Genomic DNA, 26,308 nt, shown 5'->3' with positions numbered 1-26,308 from the left:
AGCCGTTACAGTACATCAGTCAGGCTGAGATCCACAGTGTCATAGACTCGTCCTATATTAAACAACACACACAGCTACACTACGGAGAACACACACACACAAACGCACGCACACACACACACACATACCTCCAGCGAAGGAAGTCAGTCACTTAGGTATTAGGCAGAGAAAGAGGCTCGGTTACTTTCTAACACAGGACACTTGAGGGACAAAGACGGACACAAACATGCTGAGGAGGTCACAGGTCGATGCGAAGGGAAAAGGGAAGTGGGGCTCCTCTGACCTTCACTGATCACGATTACATTCAGAAAACAGAAACATGAAAACGGACAGGGCAGTGAGATATTGATATTGATATGAACGTTGATCGATTGATTGATAGATTGATCTGCTGCTGCGAGTGTTGTGGAGACATGGTTTCAGTGGTCACAGTGCTGCGTTAAAAGGCTGGAAGACACAAGCTGGTCTGAAGTTACCAACACAGTTCTGAGGTTTGTTGGCGTTTTGCTGGGTTTTTTTGTTTTTTTTCTTAGTCAAAGGGGAATGTAATTAGATCATCACTGCTGTGTGAAAACCATGACCATGATATATAACCCAATAAGTCTTGTTCAACCTTGAATTGTCAAGAAAAAAGGACATTTTGGAAGTAAACGACAGGAAACTGGGCACTGTGACAAAACTCCCAAGCGGAGGAGTATGTAAGTTAGTCCCGTGATTCAAAGCTACTGAAAAGGCTTAAGAGGAGAGAGAAGGTTTTCACTCAACAGTGAGACTACTGCATTGCTGGTGCACGAAAAGGGAGAACAAGTAGAGGTTCTGAATAAGCCCATTTAGAAAACACGTTACTGCCAGATAAGAGGCCGCGCGGGTGTCAGCGGAGGAAGAGGGATAATGCCACAGTGAAGAAGCTACAGGGTCGACTCTCTGGACCGCGTGGTGAGGCTACAGAGAGCGAGAGGAAGAGGAGGAGGAGGAGGAGGAGGAGGAGGCAGATGCGGTGGTGGGGTTTTTTCTTTTTAGCGAGGATCGTCGGGCGCTGCGATCTTCTCCAGGCTGGGCTCCATGCCCCAGATCTCCGTGGCGTACTGGGAGATGGTGCGGTCGCTGGAGAATTTACCACAGCCGGCGATGTTATGGATCACCATCTTGGTCCACTCTTTGGGGTTCTGGGAGGACGAGAGGACGACAACATGAGACTTTACCGATTAATTCCCGACAGAAAACCTGATATTGCGCAGGTCCAGTTTGTAAAACAACATTCAAACTGAGATTTAAAGGTCCAGTGTGTAATATTTGGCAAAGTTTATTGGCAAAAACCTACCAAATACTACCAATGAATATTTGTATAAGTGTATAATCGTTATAAAATAAAATTTGGTTGGTTTTCGTAGCCTTAGAATTATTGTTTTGTATATGCATGTGTCGCTATCTTGTGCCACCATGTTTGTACAGCAGCCCGAACACATAAATAAACCAATGAAGACGAAGGCGGACCTCTCACTGATCACCTATAACATATCGTAATATGGTTTAGATCTTCATATAATCACTCAACGCTCTTGAAATACCTGTAGAAGCCAGATTGTTCATTTTCTGCTTTTGTTTGAGTGTTGTGCATGTTTAAGCCAGTAGGTGGCAGGATCTGTTTAGGCCATTGGTTTTGTGTCTATATAAGTAGGTGCAGGTGCGTATACGCCGGGGAATCCATACGGTTTTTGACCGTGCCATGGCGTGTAACGGCGCAGGTCAGAGTTTCTTTCTTTTTTTTATTCCAGTCAAGGCAATTTCACAATTTGACAGTATCATAACAAATCACAACATTTTCATATTCCTTGATTGGAAGGGAGCAGGGAGAAGATACATCTTATATTGCCTGCCCTCACTCAATCCAATCCAACTTTATTTGTTGAGCTATTTAAAACATCCACAGTGGACCAAAGTAATCTAGTAATCTGTCACCGAGCAACAGTCAAACAAAAACAAAACAAAACATAACAAAAAGATTAGTCAACTTGAAACTCTGTTTTTGTTTGATCTGTTACGTCAGTCGTGAGTTATTGTGTATTGTGACTATTGGGTAAAGCAGTCTATGCCTCAGCTGTGTACAATAAATCAGCACAAACGAGAAGTAAATGTTTGGACATTTTGCTGTGTTTGTGCACTTAGCCCGGCACGCGTACAAGCCCTTCAGACCAGTATGTACAGACAGTGACAAAGGGCCGCGATACTCTCAGTCGTCCGAGTTGTGGAAGACGCCATTTCTGCACAAGTGTTTTTTGTCCTCTGAGGCCACCGTCACTTTGCCGACGGGAGGGGTGCAAACTAGAATCTGAACTCTAGATATCACGTTTTTTCCATATTTTACACACTGGACCTTTAACGATTGACCTCAATGACTGATTGATTGATTGATTGATTGATTGATTGAGCTCAACTCTGACACACTGACCTTGTAGAGCTTGCTGACCTTCTCTTGGCATTTGATGTAGTCTTCATAGTCCGCAAACACCTTGAACCTGCAGCACAGACGATATGATGGATTGATGACTCACTCTGGTCACATGACCTTTAGACATGTCAGATCACGTCGGTCCACTTCAAGGACTCTTTTTTATTTCTTACATACAGCAGGACCAAGTGTACAAAATGAGTTCTTACACTTAAACAGATCAATAAAGCCAAAAAACTGATGTGTACAATCAATACAATATCAATATTTAGCTTCTTTAACATCATGACGACCCCTCAAAAGTCCAATATTATGAAAAGACCAATGACATAACAGCATATAACAGCATCAGGACTGAGTTTATTCACAGTGACTGTGCGTCGGCCTTTATAAAAAGTGCTGATTCACTGTTTCTCCTACCTGTCGTGGTAAAGCAGCATGTCGACGAGGTCTTTGAAGAGGTCGGTCTGATCGGGGCTGAAGAAGCCTCCTGATATCTGGTCCATCGCCTGCTTCAGCTCTGGGATGCGGTTGTAGTACGACATGGCATCGTAGCTGCGGGATGAAGATGAAGATGACTTTAATGAATTGATATTGATCTACAGTTCCCAGTGGATGATGTTAAGAGTAGGTGAGCTTCAGATCCAGTTTCAGCCTAATGTTTAAAGGAATAGTTCACCAAAAAATGACATGAACCATGTAATCTTCCTCCATACTGCTCGCCTGCTGCAATCCAAGTGTCCTGAAGGGATATAGTCCAGAGTTTACTCGAAACAACGTCATTTAGGACATTTTTACAGCATAAACAGTCCTGTGTTGCGCTCTGACGTTGACATGAACGTGTGAGAACGCCCCAGGCAAATTCAATACAAGACTGTTTAGGCTGTAAAAATGTCCTAAATTACGTAGTTTCGAGTAAAATCTGGACTATATCCCTTCAAGACACTTGGATTGTGGAGGAATATTACAAGGTTTTTGTGTAGTTTTATGGACTTTTTTCTGTCGGGCGCTATTGACTCCCATATAAGGATTTCATTGGACTACGAACCCCCCTTCCAGGTCTTCCAGAGAGGAATAAAAAACTACTCCTACACTAATTTTTTGGTGAACTATTCCTTTAAGATCTTTTTACATCTTACCACATTGTCACCATCAGACTCACCCCTTCTTGTCCATAGCCTCAACATCGGGCACCCTCATGCCAAAGATGAAGAGGTTCTCCTCTCCGGCCTCCTCTGCCATCTCCACGTTGGCTCCGTCCATGGTGCCGATGGTGAGGGCCCCGTTCAGCATGAACTTCATGTTCCCGGTGCCGGAGGCCTCGGTGCCGGCCGTGGAGATCTGCTCCGACAGATCGGCTGCAGGGATGGCTGGGGACACACGGAGAGACACCGATTCAGTACATTCAGTACACTGGTTCCTCACTGATCTGAACTTGGCCTCCAGCATGAAGACACCGAGGCCAGAAGACAAGGCAAGTTTATTTATATAGCACATTTCCGCAACAAGACGACTCAAGGTGCTTTACATATTAGCAAAATAAGAACATAAAAACAGGGTTCCTACAGCTTAAGCAAAGTTAAATTTCAGACTTTTTAAGACTTTTTTAAAGCCACTTGAAATGAAATTTAAGACCGACTTCACAATAAACACAAATGCAAAAAAAACAAAAAACAAACACCACCTCAATTACATAGGGTTAGGGACAATTTTACCCACTTCCAAGGTAAAGTGACTGCTACATGAATATTGGATTGTGTCTCTTTCCAGCTGTCAAAATAAATGCATAAAAACTCTGGAAAAAAAAACAAAACACAGACTCGGGAGCTGGTGGTGGTAAGAAATTTAGCGTTGACGCCCGCCACTAACTTCTCTATGTCGAAATGTTACCAATTATTTTTAGATTTGAGAATAATTTTAATCATAAAATCCCACTTACCAAGTGTTAACATTTTTAAGACCTTTGAAAATTTATTTAAGACATTTTAATGCCAATTAAGGCCTTGTTTTTAGATTAATGAATTCAATGCCTTTTAAGACTTTTTAAGGATCCGTAAGAACCCTGTAAAAAGCAAACATTATTTAAAAACAGACAAGAGAAAGAATTAAAACAGATATAAAAAAGAAGTAAAACAGAAAGGGAGACAGAACAACTAAAACATAGTAAAAAAAAAGATATAAGGTCTGGACAGAAGCTCTGTTACCCTTCTCAGCCAGAGTGACCCGATAGTTCTCCAGGAAGATGACCTTCAGCCGGTCTCCAACCACTGGGTCGTTGTTGACGATGTCTCCAATCGCTGTGATGAGCTTGATGATCATCTTGGCGGTGTGGTAACCCGGAGCCGCCTGAAACACAAAGGGACCGATCAACCTGGTTTTGGTTTTGGTTTTGGTTTGCCTTAATCTTCACACCTATTGTGCCAAAACAAGACCGACTGCCGCTCACCTTTCCTCCAATCATTATGGTCCTGGGGGTCCATGACTTGTTGGGCTCCTTCCTGATGCCTATAACAATAAACAATAAAGAGTTTATACCTCAACTCTGAATCCACTGAACGTTCCTCTGAGAAGCCGGGAGCAAGAGAAGAAACTCACGGTTGTACAGCGTGATGATGTGGAGGCAGTTGAGCAGCTGTCTCTTGTACTCGTGGATCCTCTTCACCTGGATGTCGAACATGGAGTTGGGGTTGATCTTCACCTTGTAGTAATCCTCCAGGTAGGCGGCAAACTTCATCTTGTTCTCCTGAAAGTTGAGGTCAAGCAGAGCAACATGTTTTAGAAACAAACAGAGAAAGACATAATAAAATAGAAATTTAAAAAAACGCCGTTCTCCAATGAGCTCTCACCTGTTTGACTTTGGCGACGTCTCTGATGAAGGCGTCATCGTCCACAAAGTCCAGAAGCTGCCTCAGCTGGTCCAGGTCACGGATGTAGTCTTCACCGATCCTCTGCAAGAGACACAGGACAAGTCAAGCTGCGTCTCTCACCTCATTAAAACATCATTACTTGTAAGTGCTAATGCTTTAAGAACCTGGCATCCAGGAAAATCTAAATCTTTGAAGGTTCATGCAAAATATTTCCATTTGCACATCAAGTTTATTTTCCCTGCAGCTCAAATTCAAAATGTCAAACATCATTCTTCATAGTAAGACTTTAAAAACTCCATACAGTCTGAAGGTAGTCCCATAAGGCTCAACCTTGGGCCTTCTTTGATTTCACGTTATGTAGATGACATTATTTGAACTGTAACAGGGGCATAATAGTCATACATATGCAGATGACACCTTATTGTAAATTGTACTGCAAATGACACACTCTTTGCTGTTAACCCTCTCCAATACTGTTTCTCTAATCTACGGGTTTCACTTAACAACCATAAGCTGGATCTTAATGTAGACAACAACATGTATCTGCATTACAGGGCAGAGGAACCAGCAGTAAACGCATTGACATCTTATCCCTCTATAAGGTTGTTATGGCCAACATGTTTCACATTACACAGTCATCTGATCCACTGTTGATATAAAATATTGACTAGTACATCTTTAAACTCTATGATAGGATTGTTTCCTCTCAATAAACTCTGTTTTCTGTCTGTGGGAACAAAAACAAACGCACCTCAGCGATGACCTCGGCCAGACCGGGGTTGCACATGACCAGCCAGCGGCGGGGCGTGATGCCGTTGGTCTTGTTCTGAAACTTCTCCGGGTCGGCTTCATAGAAATCCTTGAACCTGGTGAAGGGGGAGGAGCCACAATCAAAAGACTTGCACAGAAATACAGTAGATCGAGTCTGAGGCTGCAGGAGATGAGTGTTTTCTTTTTTCCTACACTGTGTCTTTGATGATTTCAGAGTGGATACGAGCCACTCCGTTGACAGCGTGGGATCCCACAATGCACAGGTGAGCCATGTTGATTTTCTTCATGTCACCTTCCTCGATCAGAGACATTCGGCGCATGCGGTCTAGGTCCCCTGGGTAAAGCTTGCTGATGCGCTGCACAGGTGAAGAAGGAAAAAGGTCTCAGTAGATAAGACATATAATGGAGAACAAACCCACTCATGCAGTTTCCCGTGAGGTCTCAGAGATATTTCCAACTAGAAGACATAAACCAGACATGGAGAACATATTCCTTTGGACTGCATCGCATTTCATTTTCATTTATTTATTTATTTATTGAATTGGGACAATGCAAATTAATCAACTTTGCTGTGTTAAACATCAGTGTAAATGTGCTGGACTTAGCACAAATGCTAAATTTCATCTATTAACGCAGGTACCCACTGGATTGATTGTACCTGTACCTTCTCTTATGAGGACAACCACCAGGTGGAGCATGTGAGACACCTATTGCATGCATGATTGCATCCTAAATATCCTGCATGTCGGGTTTTATCAAGCACCAGCCAGAGGAGGATACTCCTACATTCCTGATGTCTAGAGTTTAAGAGACTGGACGGTTCTCATTTTGTAGGGGATCAGTGATATCTGTGTAAGTGCTTAGTCCATTTGCCAAAGCTATGTAGCTAGACAAGCATGTGGGAGCCCTCCAGGGTCTGATTCGCATTTAGACAAGATGGTTCAGTCGTCTCTTCATCATTACAAAGATATGTTAAGAGATGAAACTGGTTTGATTCTGGACCAACACACATTCTTCTCAAAACATAATCCTGACAGAAAGACGTCTACGTCGGCCTTCGTACCTCCAGGTGCCTCCTGTTGATCTCGTAGATGATCTCCAAGTGTCGAGGCAGCAGGTTCTGGAAGAGGTCGACGGGCCAGCGCTCCAGAGCCTCAGGCAGAACGGTGTGGTTGGTGTAGGCACAGGTACGAACCACGATGTCCCAGGCCTGCAGAGAGAAGGGGCGGAGTCAAAGACTGTTGGGTTAAAGACCTAAGAGCAGTAAAAAGGCCATTTTATTTCATTATGAAAGTCGACTGTGTAAGAACCAACAGGGAGTGACAGTGGTGTGATTCTATGATCTAATTCATCTGTTCACTTCCTGTCACTGGGTGGGACACCAACACTGACTGATGTGTCAGTCTGCTGTGGTTGACAAACTGCTGTGTCATCGCTGATGCAGAGGTTAAGATGCTTCACAACCGACCACGAAACAACCAACTTCAAATGTAGTTACAGTTTTTGTATGTAGTGTTGCGCACACTTTTATGGTCAGTCCTTGAAGGCATTGACCACAGAGTGAGAGTTCACACTGTGCGAACTCTGTATGGAGGTGTTCGTTCGTACCTTCTCCCAAGTGAGTTTCTCAATGTCCACCAAGATCCTCATCAGCTCTGGGATGGCCATAGCTGGGTGGGTGTCGTTCAGCTGGATGGCCACCTAAAGATCACACATCAAACATTGACGATGTTTTAAAGTCATGGTATAAAAAAAAAAGTATATAGCATAATTTGAAATGAATGGCTGATGGAGCTCTGACCTTGTCTGGCAGTGTAGAAAGGTCCAAACGCACAAACTCTGTGGAGCCGAACTTGGAGGCCTTGAATCGACGGATGATGTCTTGAAGAGTTGCGGCAACGACAAAGTATTCCTGTTTGAGACGCAGCTCCTTCCCTTCAAAGAACTGAACAGAGGCCATTAAGACAGTTAGCATACCTGTACATGTTAATCTTTTCGTTCGTGATGTTAGATACCTACAGAATTGATATCAAAGGTGCTCTACAATATAAGATGATGCATTACAAGCAGCAATAGTGGTAAGACATTATAAAACCCAACTGGGAACCAACTAGAATGAGTTTTTGAGTTAAATCTATCCAGAAGAGGAGTTGGTGTCAATGGATCCACTCACATTGTCGTTGGGGTAGAGAACCCTGGAGATGTTCTCCGCCAGGTTCCTGTCCAGCACAGCTTGGATGTAGCCGCCAACATTAACTGTGGGACAAAATAAATTTAATTTATTTTCTACAGTTCAGACTCTTCACCAGCTGCTAAAGACTATGACTCAGTGTGAGAAACAACAACAGTCACTCACAGTCTTTGAGGTTGAAGTCACACGGGGCCTTGGCGGACCACAGCCTCATGGTGTTGACTATGTTGTTCCTGTAGCCGGGCACCGGGGTGTCATAGGGAAGCGCCAGGACCACCTGAAGCATAGATCAATACAGATTATTGATGATCTGGAATCAAAGGTACAGACTAATAATGTAGACTAGAAACCAACCAATCGATCCATGGCTAATTGGTGGATATTAGACATATATCATAGGTTGGTTGGTTGGTTGGTTGGTTGGTTGATTGGTTGGTTGGTACTAGAGCACTGGAATAAGAGAGTAACGACACACATTGGTCCAATGGAAGCGCCTCCTGATGGCAGAATATGGGTATTGCAAAAGTGCCCAAGAACTGACATCTCTGCATTGTTGGTGAATGAGCAAGTGCTGTATTTTCAATAATTTAAGGACATTTCTAGATCACCCACGTTAACAGCATCATCGTGGACCCCTTACAGATAAACACGGCATAGGCTAGTAAAAAAAACAAAAAAAAAGCAGTTTTCTACATGAATGTTTCAGTCTATATTTTATAATAAACAAATTATACGTGTAATTTGATATGACCAAGACCCCTAAAAGCAAAAACACGGCCGTTTTCATCAATTTACAAGCAAGTGGGCAACACACACATTGGAGTGAATGGGTTTTCTGGGCGCTTTTGCAATATCCATATCCTGCCACTCGGGGCGCATAACCCTTACCACGGGAGTCAATGGAAGTGTCGTTACTCTCTTATTCCAGTGCTTTAGTCACTCCTCTCCCACTCACCTGTGTGTCCACCCACTTCACTCCTTCAGGTGTGTGCTCCACGCGGCCGTAGAAGTGGACGGGGCGCATGTACTCGGGCCGAGCCTTCTCCCAGGGGTTACCGTATCGCAGCCAGTCGTCGGCTTCTTCCACCTGTGGAGACACGTGTTCAGGAGATGTTCTGCTGTGCTTCTGCCTAATGTATTGTATGTTTTATTAAAAATGTCCATTAAGCTGAACTGTAAATACAGGGATCACGACTCATTAACTAAATTAAGGACTGGTCCAGTTTAAGAATGTCTCTTAAAACCCTTATAACCCTCAACACATGTCAGCTTTTTTTGTTGCCTAGTATGCATATTGCACTCTTTTGAAGCATGTTGGTCGGGTCGGAAGTTGGGAGGTACTGACAGCTTCTTCTGAATGTTTTAAACACCAATCCTTAAACAATCCTTAAACATTCTTGCTATACACCTCACGGTTGCACCGTGAGGTGTATAGCAAGAATGTTTTAAACACCAATCCTTAAACATACAGGTGCATCTCAGTGAATTAGAATATATTCTAATTTATTGCGATGCACCTGTATACTATTCACAAAAAGTTAGGGATATTCGGCTTTCAGATGAAATTTCAGAATGCACCTATTGAGACGTTGACATTTTTTGTTGTGACATACCCACCACAGTTGTTAGCTTTTGTTTTAATATATTATATAATATCACTGAAGCATTAACTCTTTACTTTTTCCATAAATTTCACCCGAAAGTCAAAGTAGTAGTACAAAGAGTAGTGTATATATTTCTATATACCAGGTGCATCTCAATAAATATACTAAATCATTGAGATGCACCTATGCCTGTGAATATTCTCATTTGTCCAGGTCATCATAGAATTTAAGGCAAAAGCAACTGGACATGGTTATTTGTCAGTCGTTGGAGTCACAAAAGTAAAATTAGAGAAACCATCCCTAAACAGAGGAGGAGATCTGAGACACCACCTGTATCTCCAATTTACAATGCTGCCCTTTCATCCCTTCCCAGGAGATTCAACAATCTAGCCTCAAAGAAAAACAACTGTTCACAAATGGCCTCCTGGGACTCCAACGACTGTCGTTGTAACACAGTAGAGCACCAACAAAGTCGAAACCAACAAAGCACAAAGGGATCCAGTGACATCATCGGCCTTGTGAACGCCCACACAAGAGGTTAAATACCTGGATCTCCACACCAGATATTTGGACCAGTCCCAGCCTGGTCAGATGCCAGCATGAACTGATGAAGCCTCTTGGATGAGAGGTGAAACGTCTTCCTAGACAAATAACCAAGTCCAGTGGCTTTTGACTTTAATTCTTTGGGGACACCTGTATGCCATTATGCATTGTTGGAAAGCTTAGATGCCCTGATTCATTCAGATTTAATAGATATAGATAGATAGTGGGGTGTAACGGTAATTTGTATTCGTCCCGCGATACGTCCGAGTGAATATTGTGGGGAAAAAAAAAAAAAAAAAGTCGAGTCCACACTCCACACAGGTGGCGGTAGTGAGCCTAAAAGTTTCCAGCAACCAGAAGAGGAGCGAGTGAGGAGCACAGATACGCTGTGGAGCTGCAGCATGGACTTTGTACAAAAAGGAGCCGACCTCCGCATTTAAAACCACCCGTATGGAAACATTTTGGCTTCTCAAGTGATTGACACAACGGCGACGGCACGGGAGTGGAGGACCGGACCGTCGGCGAGGTTTCACGGCTACCAGCGTGTTTTTTCCCCTCCAGAATGAATGGTAGGCTATTATAACACTCCTATGCACTTATTATTTTTTTTTTTTACTTTATAACAGATATATATAGATAGATACACACTGACAATATGGCAAATCAGTGCATGGCTATAAAGGCAGAAGATTCGTTCACGGACGACTGGCTCGACGAGGACTCATCTGACTCTGACGTATCTGAGGATGAATCAGATTTTGACCTGGACATGTGAGTATATTTTGAATTTCCTCACAATTTTTTTTCCACCAGAAAGTAACTTAATTCTGAGTAGAGTATTATGTCTATGTTTATGTAATTGGTAGACACCTTTCACCATAGCGATGTTGTAGAAAAATCAGAGTTCAGATGCCAAGGTTTGCTGTAGTGTGGTGACAATAGACTGACCCAGAATGAAGGGCGAGGCAACAGATAGGCCATACAGTTGTGGGAAGGGAGGGGTCACATAGAGTTACAAAGGTATTTGCATCTCAAGGTGGACAGTGAAGGCATTTGCATCTAAAGGTTCTGATTGAATTAACATGGGACGTACAACTTAACCCTCCTGTTGTCCTTCTGAGTCAAATTGACCCAATCTGTTCCCTTCCTCCATCCTTCCTTTTTCCCCTTCCTTCTTTCCACAATCATTTTCCCGTTCCTTCTTTCCTTCCTTCCTTCCCTTCATCCATACTCCTTCCTCTTTTGATCCAATTGACCTGATCTGTTCCCGATTCCTCCCTCTTTCTTTCCTTTTCTTCCCTTTTCCCTTCCTTCTTTCCCTTCTTCCTTCCTTGAACAAATCTGTTCCTCCCTCCCTCCATCTTTCTTTCCTTCCTTTTCCCTTACTTCTTTCCACAATCCTTTTCCCCTCCCTCCCTTCCTTCCCTTCATCCTTACTTCCCTTTTGACCCAATCTGTTCAATCAGTCCTTCTATCTTTCCTTCCTTTTCCAGTATTTCCTCCCATCGTTCCCTTTGTCCTTCCTTCCTTTTGTCCTTTCTTCCTTCTTTCTTCTTCCTTCCTTGAACAAATCTGTTCCCTCCCTCCATCTTTCTTTCCTTCCTTTTTCCCTTCCTTCTTTCCACAATCCTTTTCCCCTCCCTCCCTTCCTTCCCTTCATCCTTACTTCCTTTTTGACCCAATCTGTTCAATCCATCCTTCTATCTTTCCTTCCTTCTTTCCCTTTGTCCTTTCTTCCTTCCTAACTTCCTTCCTTCCTTGACCCAGGAGGACAGCAGGAGGATTAATTATCAATTGGAAGAGGGAGAGACCAGATATACAGAGAAACAAAGTCAGAGACAAGAAAGTGTATTGAGGAAGGTAGTACGGTGATATCACTGAATACTATTGATTAAAGTAAAGAACATCAAGGTGGCAAATCAGTAGGGAGTGACAGAGACGTTCTTGGGTCTGTCGAAAATGAATATTTTCTTCCACAGCGACATACATATAAACACGTATAAAAAAAAACACACCATATTATGCACATGTGCATCCGTGTATGACTTGGTGGCTAATGATGTCTTTCAATTCAATGTTTTTCGACCAAGATCAACCGACCTCGATCCAGATTGGGTGCCAAAGATTGAAGAGGATGATAAAGAGGAAGGGCAGGAGGAAGATGAAGGGGAGCAGCCATCAGCTTCCACACAGACTACCACAAAGGCCATAAAGAGAGACAGAGAGGAAGACGAAGAGGAGCAGTCATCCACTTCCACTGCTCCCACAAAGGCCAAAAAGAGAGCCAGAGAGGAAGGAACAGAGCACTGTGGCGGAGGGAGAGGAGTCGGAAGAGGAAGAGGACGGGCAAGGGGGGAAGGAAGTGGGCAAGCCAGAGGGAGAGGACGAGGAAGACAAGGACTAAGAAGCAGCCAAAGCAGGGAGCTCTCAGGAGAGCCGTGGCTGGGGGTCGATGTGGCGGACGTCGCACCCCCACAGCCCGTCTTCCGTCCTGCACGCACTCCTGGACAGCAGCTCCCGGGTGGAGTGGATTATTCCATCCGCGAGCTCTTCCACCTCTTCATCTCTACGACCATGTTGCTGGAGATCGTTCGCAACTCCAACCGGTACGGAGAGAAACTGCATCCCGGGAAATGGCAGGCGATCACCCTGGAGGACTTGTACTCGTACATAGCCATGGTCATCTACATGGGCCTGGTGGATGTCAAAACCATGCGGGACTACTGGAAGCAGTCGCACCTGTACAATCTCCCCTTCCCCGCCTCGGTCATCTCCGGCCGGAAATTCACCGCCATCTCCCAGTGCCTTCACCTCAGCTCCCCTGAAGCCGACAAGGCCAACGCCGAGAAGAAGGGCACGGCTCGCTACGACCGGCTGTGCAAGGTGAGGCCCATGTACCGACAAATCAGGGAGATGTGCAAGGCCCGCTTCCATCCCAGGCAGCACATCGCCATCGACGAGAGGATGGTGAAGACGAAGGCGCGCATCGCCCTGCACCAGCACATGAAAGCCAAGCCCATTAAATGGGGTTATAAACTTTTTGTGCTGGCCGACTCCTCCACGGGCTATACCTATGACTTTTTCATTTACGAGGGCAAAGGAGCGCCGATCGTCAAGTCTCTGGGTTACGATTCTGTGATGAATCTTATCGACCCGCCGGCGCTAGGGCAGGGCTACAAACTCTACGTAGATAACTTCTACACCAGCCCCGCCCTGTTCCGCGACCTACTGGCGAAGAAGGTCTGGGCCTGTGGGACGATCCGGGAGCAGCAGAGCGGTTTCCCCAGAGACCGGCCGGGCGGGCTGGACGGCCGGTCTCCTCGGGGCGCCATCCGCTGGATAAGAGAGGGTCCGCTGGTCTTCGTGCAGTGGCGAGACACGAAGAACGTCAACATCTGCTCCACCATCCACCCGGCGCACGGCGACCACTCGGTGCAGAGACGGATAAAGACGGAGGGGCAGTGGGCGGAGCAGACCATCCCCGCCCCGCCGGTGGTGATCGACTATAACAAACACATGGGTGGTGTTGACCTTTCGGACGCCATGGTCGGCTATTACAGCATCCTGCGCAAAACCAGGAAGTGGTACAAGACGTTCTTCTACCACTTCCTGGACATCGGCATCGTGAACGCCTTCATTCTGCACCAGGAGCTCGCCAAGGAGCGGCGGCGGGCGCCCATCTCCCAGAAGGAGTTTCGCGAGACCCTGGTGATGCAGCTGAAGTTGGCCGGCTCCCTCTCCCTCTCCACCACCGGCCAACAGCCACCCCCTCCCGCTCCTCCCTCGTGGGCGCCTCACAAGCCGCGCCACTTCACCCTGGATGGCAATTCGGGGAGACGGCGGTGTGGGCACTGCAGCATGAAGACAACGGTGGAGTGCACATCATGCCGCGTATCGCTCTGCTTCACCGTCACTAGGGACTGCTACAATAAGTGGCACGACAAAAAAAGTCTGTAAATGGTTTTGCAGTGAGCCAGTTCTGTGTTGGTTGTGCAGAGTTTTGTTCTGTTCAATTGTTGTAATCGCGTTTTGTTATAAAAATCGGTAACATCCTCGGGGGTAACGACCCCTTTGTCTTTGCCAGTAAATATGAGAAAAGGGCTATCCTATTTTGAACTATGATTGCAAAGAAGTTAAAGCAGAAGTAAGCAGAATATTTGTGTTAATATAAGTCTTAAATAGTTATATCTTCCGACAGCAATCACTTATGTAGAGTGTTTGGTCTGAAACACGGGTCTGTCAGTCACTCTGCTCTGCTGTAAGCCGAGGAGAAAACTTTCCTTGTATCCTACAACCTTTATCCAATGAGGGGAGAGAGAACGGCATAAAGGGGCGGTCCTCTCTGTGTGTGCAGCCAAGGGATGCGCGTGAATGTGGTGACGTAGGGACGAGGGCGGGGACTGCTAACTCCATCGGCTGACAGGAAGTTAGCCAAAACGACCGGATCGCTTACTTCTGCTTTAATCCTGTGGGCATGGAGGTCGGACATTGCACCCACGTACGATCTGTGGTTGAGAGAAATGGCAAACAGGCTTCACCTGGAGAGACTGAGACTTTATAATGTTTAAAAAAATGTGGGACCCTGTGCTGCATCAAGGAAAGGACTGTGTCGATCACTGTGAAACACCTTGCGTGTGTAGCTACCTCTCATTTTACTCTTCACTTTGTACAGTTTTCTTTATGTTTAGTTTATTGTCATGACTGTGGCCTTTATTATTTCTTTACACGTTGAGCTGATCCTGTTCTTGTATTATTTGTTCGTTTTGGGTTGGGGAGAGGGTCTTTTTTTCTTTTATCTGTTTGACCTGTGTACCTTTTCCATTTTGAAAAACAATAAACATATTTTTTAAAAATGTTTTACTCATCATTGATAAGCACTAACTGTATTTATAAACTACATACTAATGAGTATTCATGCATGAAGAATTCCGTATTTATGAATGCTTAACTAATGCTTAATAGTGTGTACTTATTATAAAGTGTTACCTAAAAATGGTTATTGTGATAATTCTTCCGTCATCCTATACTATTCCAGATTGACTGACATCCAAATTAAAATAGTAGCAGGGAACCCCAAAGTGTCGGCTTTCATTAGAGACCTAGATTTTGTTTGTAGGCAAAGGGGTTGTGACGTTATAGGTGTTTGATTCTGGTTATACAGCTTTGGTAACCAAGTGTCCTTTTGGAGTCTCCAAAGGAACGAAGGAAAACGCATGGACATACCTGTTGAAAAATAACTCTGAACAATTCGTATTTTGTTCTTTTGACTCCAAATATGGACTGGATGAAGCCAAGACCTGTGGCTGTGGCCTAATTGTGTCTATATCCTGCCTAAAGCTCCCAGAATGTCTGTACCCATGTCATTGTACACTTTAACAATACAACACTGAGAGTGTAACCTTTCCAATGATACCAGACACATCTCTGAGTCTCAAACTATGTGGGATCTGTGCTGCTCACAACTTGGGCATGTCGTTTAGACAAAAAAACAAACATAAAAACAGGGGCGTGTTTTAAGACCTACCTTACCTTCTACTTATTACATGTTTCTATAGCCTTATGTCTTTGGTGTATGTGCATCATTCCCCTTCTATCCGAGACAAATTTATCCCACGGGAGACAAATAAAGAAAGCTTTGACTTGAAAATGTTTCTGTGATAGGTTGGTGGACCTTCGGTTTCCCTTTAATTTACAGGCCGTTAATTACGTGATAATGTCAAGAAACAGCCTAGAAATAACGGCCAATTTCATAGTAATGTAATGTTTTTCATAAAGGCAAAAGATTACACCTGTTTTTTATGCTTTGAATTTTTTGAGAAAGGCCAGAATTTTTCCTCTTTTTCTCCAACAAGTCCTTGCAGTTGACCAATCTCTTCTTGTCTATTTCTTGACATTATCACGTAATTGTCTGTCTGAATGGGGGATGTATACATTACTGTGTGGTTGAGGGGTAAAGGGAGTACTGGTTGTGGATTGGATGGTGTGTGTGCATGTGTGCGTATGGGTGGGAGGGGTGGGGTTCAAAGTGTAATGTTACTGCTGTAAATATTGTGCTATTTGTCTTAATGTAATTTGCTACCTTTATTATAGGTCTGATTGCCATGCTCCATCCGGCAGGGGGACTGCCAACGGAAATTAGCCTATTGGCTATAATTGGGTGCATTTACATTTTATCTTTTTAAAATGTTCATTGATGTACACTGTCCCTCTCGAACAAATAAAGGAAAAAAATATATTAAAAAAATTAACGGCCTGTAAATTAAAGGGTTACCAAGTTTTGTCCTGTTATATTGAATTAAACCATCTAAAAACAAGAACCTGACGTTACATTAGAGTACAGAAGTCTTCCTCTGTACTTATGTGTAAGGCCCAGGCGAATATACCTGCCAGCCGTTGACGATTTTCTGATTGAAGATGCCGAACTCGTAGCGGATGCCGTATCCGTAAGCAGCCAGACCCAGAGAGGCCATGGAGTCCAGGAAACAGGCTGAGGAGAGAGCAGAGCCGCAGGGGGAAAGGAGGAGGAGAGGGTGGGGAGTGAGACAAGACTGTCAGCAGCACTAAACATCACCGTCCGTCAGCAGCAGCAGCCAATCAGGAGAGGGCTAGGGAGCTCACCAGCCAGACGACCCAGCCCGCCGTTGCCAAGGCCGGCATCTTCCTCGATGTCCTGCAGCTCCTCCATGTCCAGACCCAGCTGAGGAGCAAAGACAGCACCCGGATATAAATACAACACACCGCCATGCTGATTCTACACTCCAAAAAAAATCTATCCTCCCCGTTTCCTCCTAATATAAAGACATTTTCTGAGGCTTGGGTCGCTGTTGCTGTGACGGCGACACCGAACTCTGGAGCTTGTGGACGTTAAAAGAGACGTTTGTGCTGCTCGGGCCTGTGGAAACACTTGAATAACGTCCTGTCGGGCCCGGGGGAGCTTTTAACTCTGCAGAAAATAGCCCCCTTTAATGATGTCATCCACCCCAGACCGCAGTTACAAACTAAAACCACTGAGTTGTAAACCAACTCAACAACCGCACTTTAGTTTATATTCTACTGTTTATTTGACAGAAATAGAAAAGATTTGCTGATTTGAACTCCGTAATCCTCAGATCCCACAGGACTGGTGCTTCCACTTTTACTTATCCAACCCTGAAAGCATTTTTTCCCCCACGGGGCTGATGAAGAGTCACCGCTGGCTGAATCCAGTTTTTCTGGATCTTAAAGACGTCGTTTTCTTGTGTGATACTAATTTGTGCCCTTTGGTTCAGTCCCAGCTTCCCCCTCCATCTCTGAGCGCTGCTATGTGAGGAGGAAGTGGGAGTTTAAGGCATCCAGCAACAAGTTTGAAGCAAGAAATAGCCGGTCGTTCCCCTCCGCCCCTCAGCCCCCAGACAGGAAGTCTGGAGCTGCATCACAGATGAGCTTAACTTCTATCTTCCCAATTTAACATTAACCTGGAGCCACGGTTTTTAAACACAATCTGTTTGTCCCAGACTCCAAATCGATTCAAGAAACATCCACCTCCAACTCAAGAAACTTTTATTGCATTTTTCTTGTCTTGCTTCGACCCTCTGTTCTGTATTGTGTGGGATTTATTTGGGAATGTCACTTCCTTATCCCATGATCCTTTGCCTCACCTGGTATGTGGCTTCATCACAGGCGTTCTCCAGAGCCAAGTTCACCATGGTGTTCTGCAGCGTCCGCCCCATGTAAAACTCCAGGGAGAGGTAGTAGACACGCTGCAGGAGAGAAACACATGTAGGATTTAGTGAATTAGATAGATAGATAGATAGATAGATAGATAGATAGATAGATAGATAGATAGATAGATAGATAGATAGATAGATAGATAGATAGATAGATAGATAGATAGATAGATAGATAGATAGATAGTGTCCTGTCATATCCTTGTTTGAGTTTGTTTTTCTTTCCACTAAAGGCCTTTATTCGTCCATGTAACTCAGTCTCCGTCACTAGCTGGGTTTCCTTTAAAGGGTTTTCACAAAATGAAAAGCGATATTTCTGAAATTTCGAAAAAGTACAATTGCTATTTGCAGGTGTTTCCATTGAAAGGTGTTTTGCGAATGAGCCGTAACTCTTATTCTCTTAAATTCTCGTCCCACGAGACTTCACTTTGAGGAAGATGGACGTAAGCGTCTTGCGTTTCCATGGTCTTGGGACAGCGATCTCAGCTGCCGCTACAGCTGCTGCTGTTACTGTTTTTAACAGAAGACGAAGGCAGCGCTTAATTGCTCAAAGGCAAAGAAAGCCCTTATAAGGTGATTTCTGGGAGAGGATTGTGAATGAGGATTTCACAGACGAACTACGGATACAAAATTTCAGAATCACCCAAGATACGATCAATGAGCTGTGTGATGCTCTCGAACCGAAGTATTTCCATAAAACTTTTATATATCGATACGTCTGAAAAACCACTTAATGACAGCGTAAAAATGTTTCAGCGATATTTGAGAGGTTTTTCGAAACGTAGTCGTTTCCATTACCAGTTTTTTTGCGATATTTTTTTGCGCATTTCTGTTGGTAATGGAAACACACCTTTAGTGTGTTGTTTTGGCTGACCAATCTGGATGGTGTGAACAGTAGATGTTTTAGTTTAGTTTATTTAGTTTATAACAGGACAGCGTGCAGTGACATTAATTATTCAAAGAAATAAAAAAAAGATGGCTACACCAGATTAAGCAAAAACGCTAATTTCCATCTGTAGTCCTTAACATAGAGACAGACATCATAAACGTAAGGCTACAGGGCTATTTCCCTCTCAACATCGTTAGCTAGAAAGCTGATTTTACAATCATGGAAATCTGAAAGGCCTCCTACATTAGAAATGTGGCTGAAGAAGCTGGGAAACGTCTTACATTTGGAGAAAATCAGGTACATTATGTCTGCTGAAGAGGAAATCTTTGTTAAAACCTGGCAACCTTTTATCGATTTAACGTCTGGTGTTAATCTGTCACTGTGCCATTATCTATGTCACATGTCAAAAACCTCTGTTCTGTGTGTAAATAAAACATCCTGCAAAGACATTCCCACGTTATATCCTCCACGTGACAAGATGAACAAAGATTAAAATAAAACACACAGAGACATTAATGATACAATGAACAGACGTGCCGTGTTTGGCGCCCGTCATGGCGCTGTAACTCTATCTCTAGTAGGAAACAACAGCTGCTCTCAGAGACAACAGCAGCAGCAGCAGCAGCGCCGCCGCCGCATTATCACACTTCAGAGAGTCAAACCACAGTGACACACACACACACACACACACACACACACTCAGCAATAAAACATGAACACACACACACACACACTCTGCATTCATGACGTCCCAACACAAACACGATGGCACCGACTCTTCAAAACATTATGAGCTCTTGTAAAACTTGTGGTTGAACGTCTCCGACCTCGTGCCACTCGACAGCTCTGACCTTGGTGCTGAGGGATGGTGGTGTGTGTGTGTGTGTGTGTGTGTGTGTGTGTGTGTGTGTGTGTGTGTGTGTCGTACTTGAAACAAAGGCGTCAGGTGGTGTCAGAAATAGAAGAGGAGGGTCTGTGCGCTCTGTTCGCTAAAGGTTACATAACTGAGCTGTCTGGATTTAACTGGAGGTCAAAGCACCTGATGGAAACCAAAAACTGAGTTTAATATAATTATTTCACTGGAAACATAACGAACTAAATAATAAATAATATGAAAACTACCATCCATTGTCTGTACTGTTCATCAGTCGGCCCAAACCCAGAACATTTCCCCCCCCCGAGCGGCACGACTGTGCCATCATGCCGCTCCCTTTTGTCTCTACATATTAAAACCTGTTGACATGTGTAACCTGCCAAGACCTGTAAATTATCCTGAACAGGAAGTCACCCATTTCAAATTGTTTTAAAGGGATAGGTCAACATTTTGGCAAATTGGCCCATTGCCATAATCCCTATAGTCATAGCAGTAGGTTCGTTACCTTTAATTGTCGGTGCAAGCTATTTTTAGAACGGCGGAGCAGAGCCGTGAGCTGCTCAGAGCTACGCTACGGAGGCTAATGGGATTTCTTGGTTTCCCTCATCAAACTCATCAAATACACAATCCAACAACTCCAAAACGCTCTGGTGGACAAGTTGTGAGCTGCACATTCACCACGCTATGAGATAATAACACAACGTTACCAGACAGAGTTGTTTTAGAGGTAAATTCAGAGACTGTTGATGAAAAACTGCCCCTGAAGGCAACGCACATCAGCGGTTTTGCATGAATTTGCCTCTAAAACAACTCTGTCTGGTAACGTTCTGTTATTATCTCATAGCGTGGTGAATGTGCAGGTCACAACTTGTCCACCAGAGCGTTGTGGAGTTGTTGGATTGTGTATTTGATGAGTTTGATGAGGAAAACCAAGAAATCCCATTAGCCTTCGTAGCGTAGCTCTGAGCAGCTCGCGGCTCTGCTCCGCCGTTCTAAAAATAGCTTGCACCGACAATTAAAGGTAACGAACCTACTGCTATGACTATAGGGATTATTAACTTCACAGTGAATTTTGATGTTTCATCTTGAAACAGGAACATACTGGTAAATATAAATTGTCGAATCATCCTCAAATTGTCAACAATAAAATTTTTTTAGATTTTTTGCAATTTTTTTGGTTATTTTAAAGCAGAAGTAAGCGATCCAGTCGTTTTGGCTAACTTCTTGTCAGCCGATGGAGTTAGCAGTCCCCGCCCTCGTCCCTACGTCACCACATTCACGCGCATCCCTTGGCTGCACACACAGAGAGGACCGCCCCTTTATGCCGTTCTCTCTCCTCATTGGATAAAGGTTGTAGGATACAAGGAAAGTTTTCTCCTCGGCTTACAGCAGAGCAGAGTGACTGACAGACCCGTGTTTCAGACCAAACACTCTATATAAGTGATTGCCGTCGGAAGATATAACTATTTAAGACTTATATTAACACAAACATTCTGCTCACTTCTGCTTTAAGTAGACCTTCAGCTAGTTCAAATTAAAACCAAGATTTACAACAATTTACAATTTTTTTCAGCTCTTTCCTGCTCCAAACTTCTATCATTACTGTGTCGGCCTTTAAAAGACCACACACAGTCGACCTCCGATACATATATTCAACTTGACAGCCATAAACACATCCAATTATTCATTATCTTAATTAGGGGGTCTGTCAGTTTTTGCCGATTTACAGGTGTCATAGCTACACGAACAAACTTCTTCCTCCTTCAATACCATATTTGGTCATTCTGATATTAAAAAACGGTGGAGGATAAAACCAGAATTATATTTCATTACACGCTCCATTACATCTGAAGCAGCTCGACGGTTCACTGCTTCATTTATAATGACATGTTGTCGTGACACATTTTTTCCTTTTGACTAAATCACTGCAGCTCTTTGATTGTTGCCTTTGGCCCGAGACACAGCTCCAGTCTATTAACTGCTGGGCCGTAACCTGACTGCGAGTTGAAGACGACGACAACACTCGCATTGTGTTTTTATAGAGCTGTGACAGCGATGAATGAATTATGGGATTTAATTTAACCTATTTTAGTCTCCGGGTTCATCCAAAGCAGGACATAAACTGTGATCATTCCTGCACAGACCAAAGTAGTACATGATGTCCTGCCCTTGTTTTTTTTGTGTGTGTGTGTGTCTGTGGCCATTTTGTTCATCTGCAGTGTGTTGGAGTACGTGGAGGGGATGCAGAGAGAAAGAGAGAGAAGGGGAGAGAGGGCACAACATGCAATGATGTAACACAGGCTCCATCCACTAGTTGAATCTCCTAAATCCTCACAGAGTGTGAACATGCACGAGGGAAGGGTAGCCTCCTCATCATCCTCATGAGATGAAGGTGACTGAGCAGCAGCAGCAGCAGCAGCAGCAGCAGCAGCAGCAGCAGGTTATGTAACACAGACACACACACGCACACACACACTGAGACAGTTCAACACAAAGCAGCTGTGATGGGAATAACATAACGTTGTATAAAATATGAGCGATAGTGTTGTCACTGTTTCCTGTCATTTCATCTATTGCTATGTTGTATGTCTCCGCTGTATGTCAAATTACTTGTTACTATCTGTTGCTTATGTGTGCTTTTACTGGCTATATATTAGTGTTGTCTTTTTTCCTTGTTCTCCCCCTCTCCCTTTTCCCCTTAGGAGGTCCCTCACCTCCTATCAGGCCATTGCTTAAATAAGAATTTTTTTTGTGTCGTATTTGACATATTTGAGCATTTTTATAAAAAATAAATGAATAAAAACAACGTAATAGTTACTTTTACTTTTATGATGTTACTTTTCGGGGAAACTACCGGTATAACGAATTACTTTTACTGCCCCTGCCCCCTACCTCTGCAGACTGCACTTTAGCTGCATTTGCATGATGGGAATACATAACGTTGTATAAAATACGAGCGTTAGTAACGTTACAACGCCGTTACGTTACTGACAATAAAATGCGCCATTAAACGAGTAAATTTGACATATTTGAGCATTTTTATTGAAAATAAATCAATAAAAACAACGCAATAGTTGCTTTTACTGCTAATTAGTTACTTTTATGATGTTACTTTTCGGGGAAACTATAACGAATTACTTTTTAGAAGTAACGTGCCTGACACTGGCTGTGTGACATTCCTATAAATGGATATAAGGACAGTAGGACACATGTACGTGCAACAACAGGGGCCTCATCAGCTGCAGAGGCTGCCCCGCCCACCACCCAACCACCCTCCCCGGTCAGCTGTGAGTGTCACTGCGGCATCGCATCGCTTCACCTTCGGGTCCTTCTCGTAGTAGTGCTGCTGGGTGCGGATCCAGCGGCCCACCAGGTGGTCCCGCACCGTGTTGGCCAGGGCGAAGTAGTAGTCCCGCTTGGTGGCCACGTTGCGGTCCTTGACCAGGGTGAAGTGGAGGTGTCGGTTGAAGTTGGTCTTCAGGTCCGAGACGTTCTCCACCCCGGCCAGACCCCGCACCGAGATCTGCTTCCGCTTGTCCTGGTCCGTCAGCGGCTTGGCCATGGTTCCTTCTGTCCGCTCTGGGTGCACTCTGCGCCGGCTGTTTGAATCACACTCGACCGTAGCAACCGTACGAACCTAACAACCTAGCAACCAACAGTCCAACCGTCCGTCAGAACAGGCAGCCGTTGGGATGTGACCGGCCGCTTTTATACGTCACGTCGCCGCTAGAACGTCAAGCTCCACCGCGCCACTTCCGGTGACGACGTTTCAAAATAAAATTCGACTTACCGCTAGCTGACCATGACGAGCCCGTGACTGAATTAAAAAATAAATAAATGAATAAAAACTGCGTCACGCCTCGTTGAAACCGATTAACTCACTACTCACAATTAGTTATTTTATAAAACCACTTTAGAGCTATAATGTCGATCAAGAAGAGTGAACACTGCTCATTTTCAGTAACCCTGAAATAAGGATATAGTGCTTTATTGTACTCATATTTAATTTACATCTTATTTTTACAGTCTATGATTTACATGTATATTTTGTTACATAGGCTACTCATTATTACTCAGTGTTATATCTGTACTTATATGACTGTATTTATATACATGCTGTGAATGTCTGTATTTTTTGCAAATGCTAAATAAAGATTTTCATTGAAAAGAAAAGTTCACTTCTGCCAATTTTACAAGCATCTATTCACCACTTAACTGTATAAACTTTGAGCATGTAAAAATCCCTAAGACAATGAGAATGGCAGTTTTTTATCTGTATTTTATTGCAATGATTTGGTCGATTAGCAAAGCAAACAAATAGCGGAAATTGTTGCACGTGCTTTTATTTTGACGTCCGATTCACCCAACATCCGGTCTTAATGTGTGCGCTTTACCACAGCTCAGAGAAGTTTCAGTGGTTGTAATCTTCCATCAACCAGACAAGGTACAGGAAATAAACTCAATGTCTCACTTTTCTTCCTGATTGAAAGTTTTATAAATAATGAACGAAAGTGTTTTTATGTTAAAGAATATTGTGATTTCACAGCGAGGTTGAACTTTGGCCCCTTTGGAGATAAACTTCATCTTATCTTTATAGACCCCTGTGTAGAAATTGTGTGATAATTAATGAATCTATTGGTGAAGTTACATGCAAAATGTACAATATAATGAGGTCACAGCGACCTCGAACTTCCTGAAGTTCATCCAAAATGAATATTGGTGCTAAATTAAAAACATTTTGCTTCAAGGTGTCTTGCAAGAATGGGACAGATAACATTTCAAAACATGATTAAAAAAATTAGAAAAAAGACCAATTTAATTTTCAAGATCATACTACAGGTTCATCTTACTGTTTCTGCAGAGCTTTCAACCACAGCCTGAAGTTTTCATTCAGTCGTCCATCATTTCACCTGAATATAAAGAGAGCTTTAATTCTTTGCTATGACATTTTAGTGAAGTGGTTTGCACCGTAACCACTCAGCTAAACATGTTCTGGGTTTGTTTGTGTCCTTATATAGATTTAAAAAATGACCCACTTCCTGTTTTTGTGCAGATGCAACATGTTTTTTTTTTTTTTTTAAATAGATGATGCAGGTTCAGTTGTTTGATTCCTGGGTCTGGAGTCTGCATATTCTCCTTCTACCTGTGAACCCTGCAGAGTTAAACAGGACAGACAATAGATGGATGGATGGACGGATGGATTTCTCTTGAACGTCCAAGTTCACTGTGATTAATGTAGATAATTGGACATGTGCAAGAAATAAAAACACACTGTACCAATATGAAGTTTACACAGCTGACGATGCAGTTAAGAAACGATGAGGGACCGTCTGAAAACGCAAAAAGGTTCAACTTCAGGTCAAAGCAACAGGCCTACTGAAGAACTTTCATTTTTGGTTGAGTTTGGCGGCACCAGAGGACCAAAGCGGGAAGTGTTTTGTCTGAAGGAAGACCCCATTTCCATTTCCCACGAGCACCAGCGTTGTAAACATCCTGATCTCCCGGTCGGTGCCGACCTGTTATCTGCCTACTTTGTGATTTTACAACCGGTATCTCCTCGTTCATGGTATCAACGGTGTCTGAAAACCTCTGACCTGTTGACCTCAGGCCGACCTCAGCCCATTACAACGTTTTCATGGTGTAGTGCGGGAAATATAATTATAATATTAATATGATGTATTTTATTTTGAAATTCAACCGGGTGTTTTGTTTCCTGTACACAATTTCTTTGATTTTTCAGTCTCCTCAGACAAAACTTTTAATTTCTTTGGTTTTCTTGCTAGATCTGCCATGATAGCGGTTATCATTCCTATGTTCCCACAGCCCTATGTTCCCACAGCCCTATGTTCCCACATTTCTAACTTTTGTTGTCACTGAAAATTAGGCCCTATGTTCCCACAGCCCTTTGGTCCCACCATTGGTTGGGTTTAGGCAATGAAGAAAAGAGTTGGTTAAGTTTAGTAAAAAGACCCGGTAGAGGCTAGACAGGCCAGATAGATAGAGTCCAGATAGGTAGAGAGAGTCCAGTGGGAACATAGGGCCTAATTTTGAGGAAAACCTTAGAACTGTGGGAACATAGGGCCGTGGGAACATAGGGCTGTGGGAACATAGGGCTGTGGGAACATAGGCACGCTCCCATCCCACATAGGCGTTCGCTTCGACTTCCGTGTTTTTAAGGAATGGGGAAAGGAGTCAGCACATTTGTAGTTTGGGGTTCCTACCATCCACCTCGAAGCTGTTTGACCATGACAGGTGTCATTCAACATGTTGTAATTCGATGTACCATCACAAATGTTCTGAAAATATGAAGGTTGAAAAGTTACTTAGTGTTGGTTTAAAATCAGTTTTCACTTTGTCATTATGGGTTAATAAATGCAGATTGATGGGAAACTGCCTCACAAGGTTTTTGTTTGT

The 26,308-nt window shown here is 43.6% G+C and overlaps 1 protein-coding gene across 1 annotated transcript; it reads right to left on the bottom strand.

The window, feature by feature from the left end:
• On the bottom strand, positions 1-23,605 carry pygmb (phosphorylase, glycogen, muscle b). The gene is made up of 20 exons (XM_083993434.1): positions 23,214-23,605; positions 18,063-18,164; positions 17,044-17,122; positions 16,809-16,912; positions 9,234-9,365; positions 8,444-8,555; positions 8,261-8,343; positions 7,889-8,032; positions 7,696-7,788; positions 7,151-7,297; positions 6,280-6,443; positions 6,068-6,182; positions 5,296-5,397; positions 5,045-5,192; positions 4,896-4,954; positions 4,654-4,795; positions 3,612-3,819; positions 2,870-3,004; positions 2,450-2,516; positions 1-1,166 (listed from the first exon to the last, which is right to left on the bottom strand). Exons 1-20 carry the CDS (start codon positions 23,454-23,456, stop codon positions 1,017-1,019), a joined length of 2,529 nt encoding a protein of 842 aa, XP_083849560.1. The 5' UTR covers positions 23,457-23,605; the 3' UTR covers positions 1-1,016.
• Positions 23,606-26,308: the final 2,703 nt, after the last annotated feature.

Source organism: Trachurus trachurus (assembly GCF_905171665.1).
Source record: "Trachurus trachurus genome assembly, chromosome: 18".
NCBI classification, from domain to species: Eukaryota; Metazoa; Chordata; class Actinopteri; order Carangiformes; family Carangidae; genus Trachurus; species Trachurus trachurus.
The sequence above is the reverse complement of the archived record's forward strand: the minus strand, read 5'-3'. Positions and strand labels throughout refer to the sequence as shown.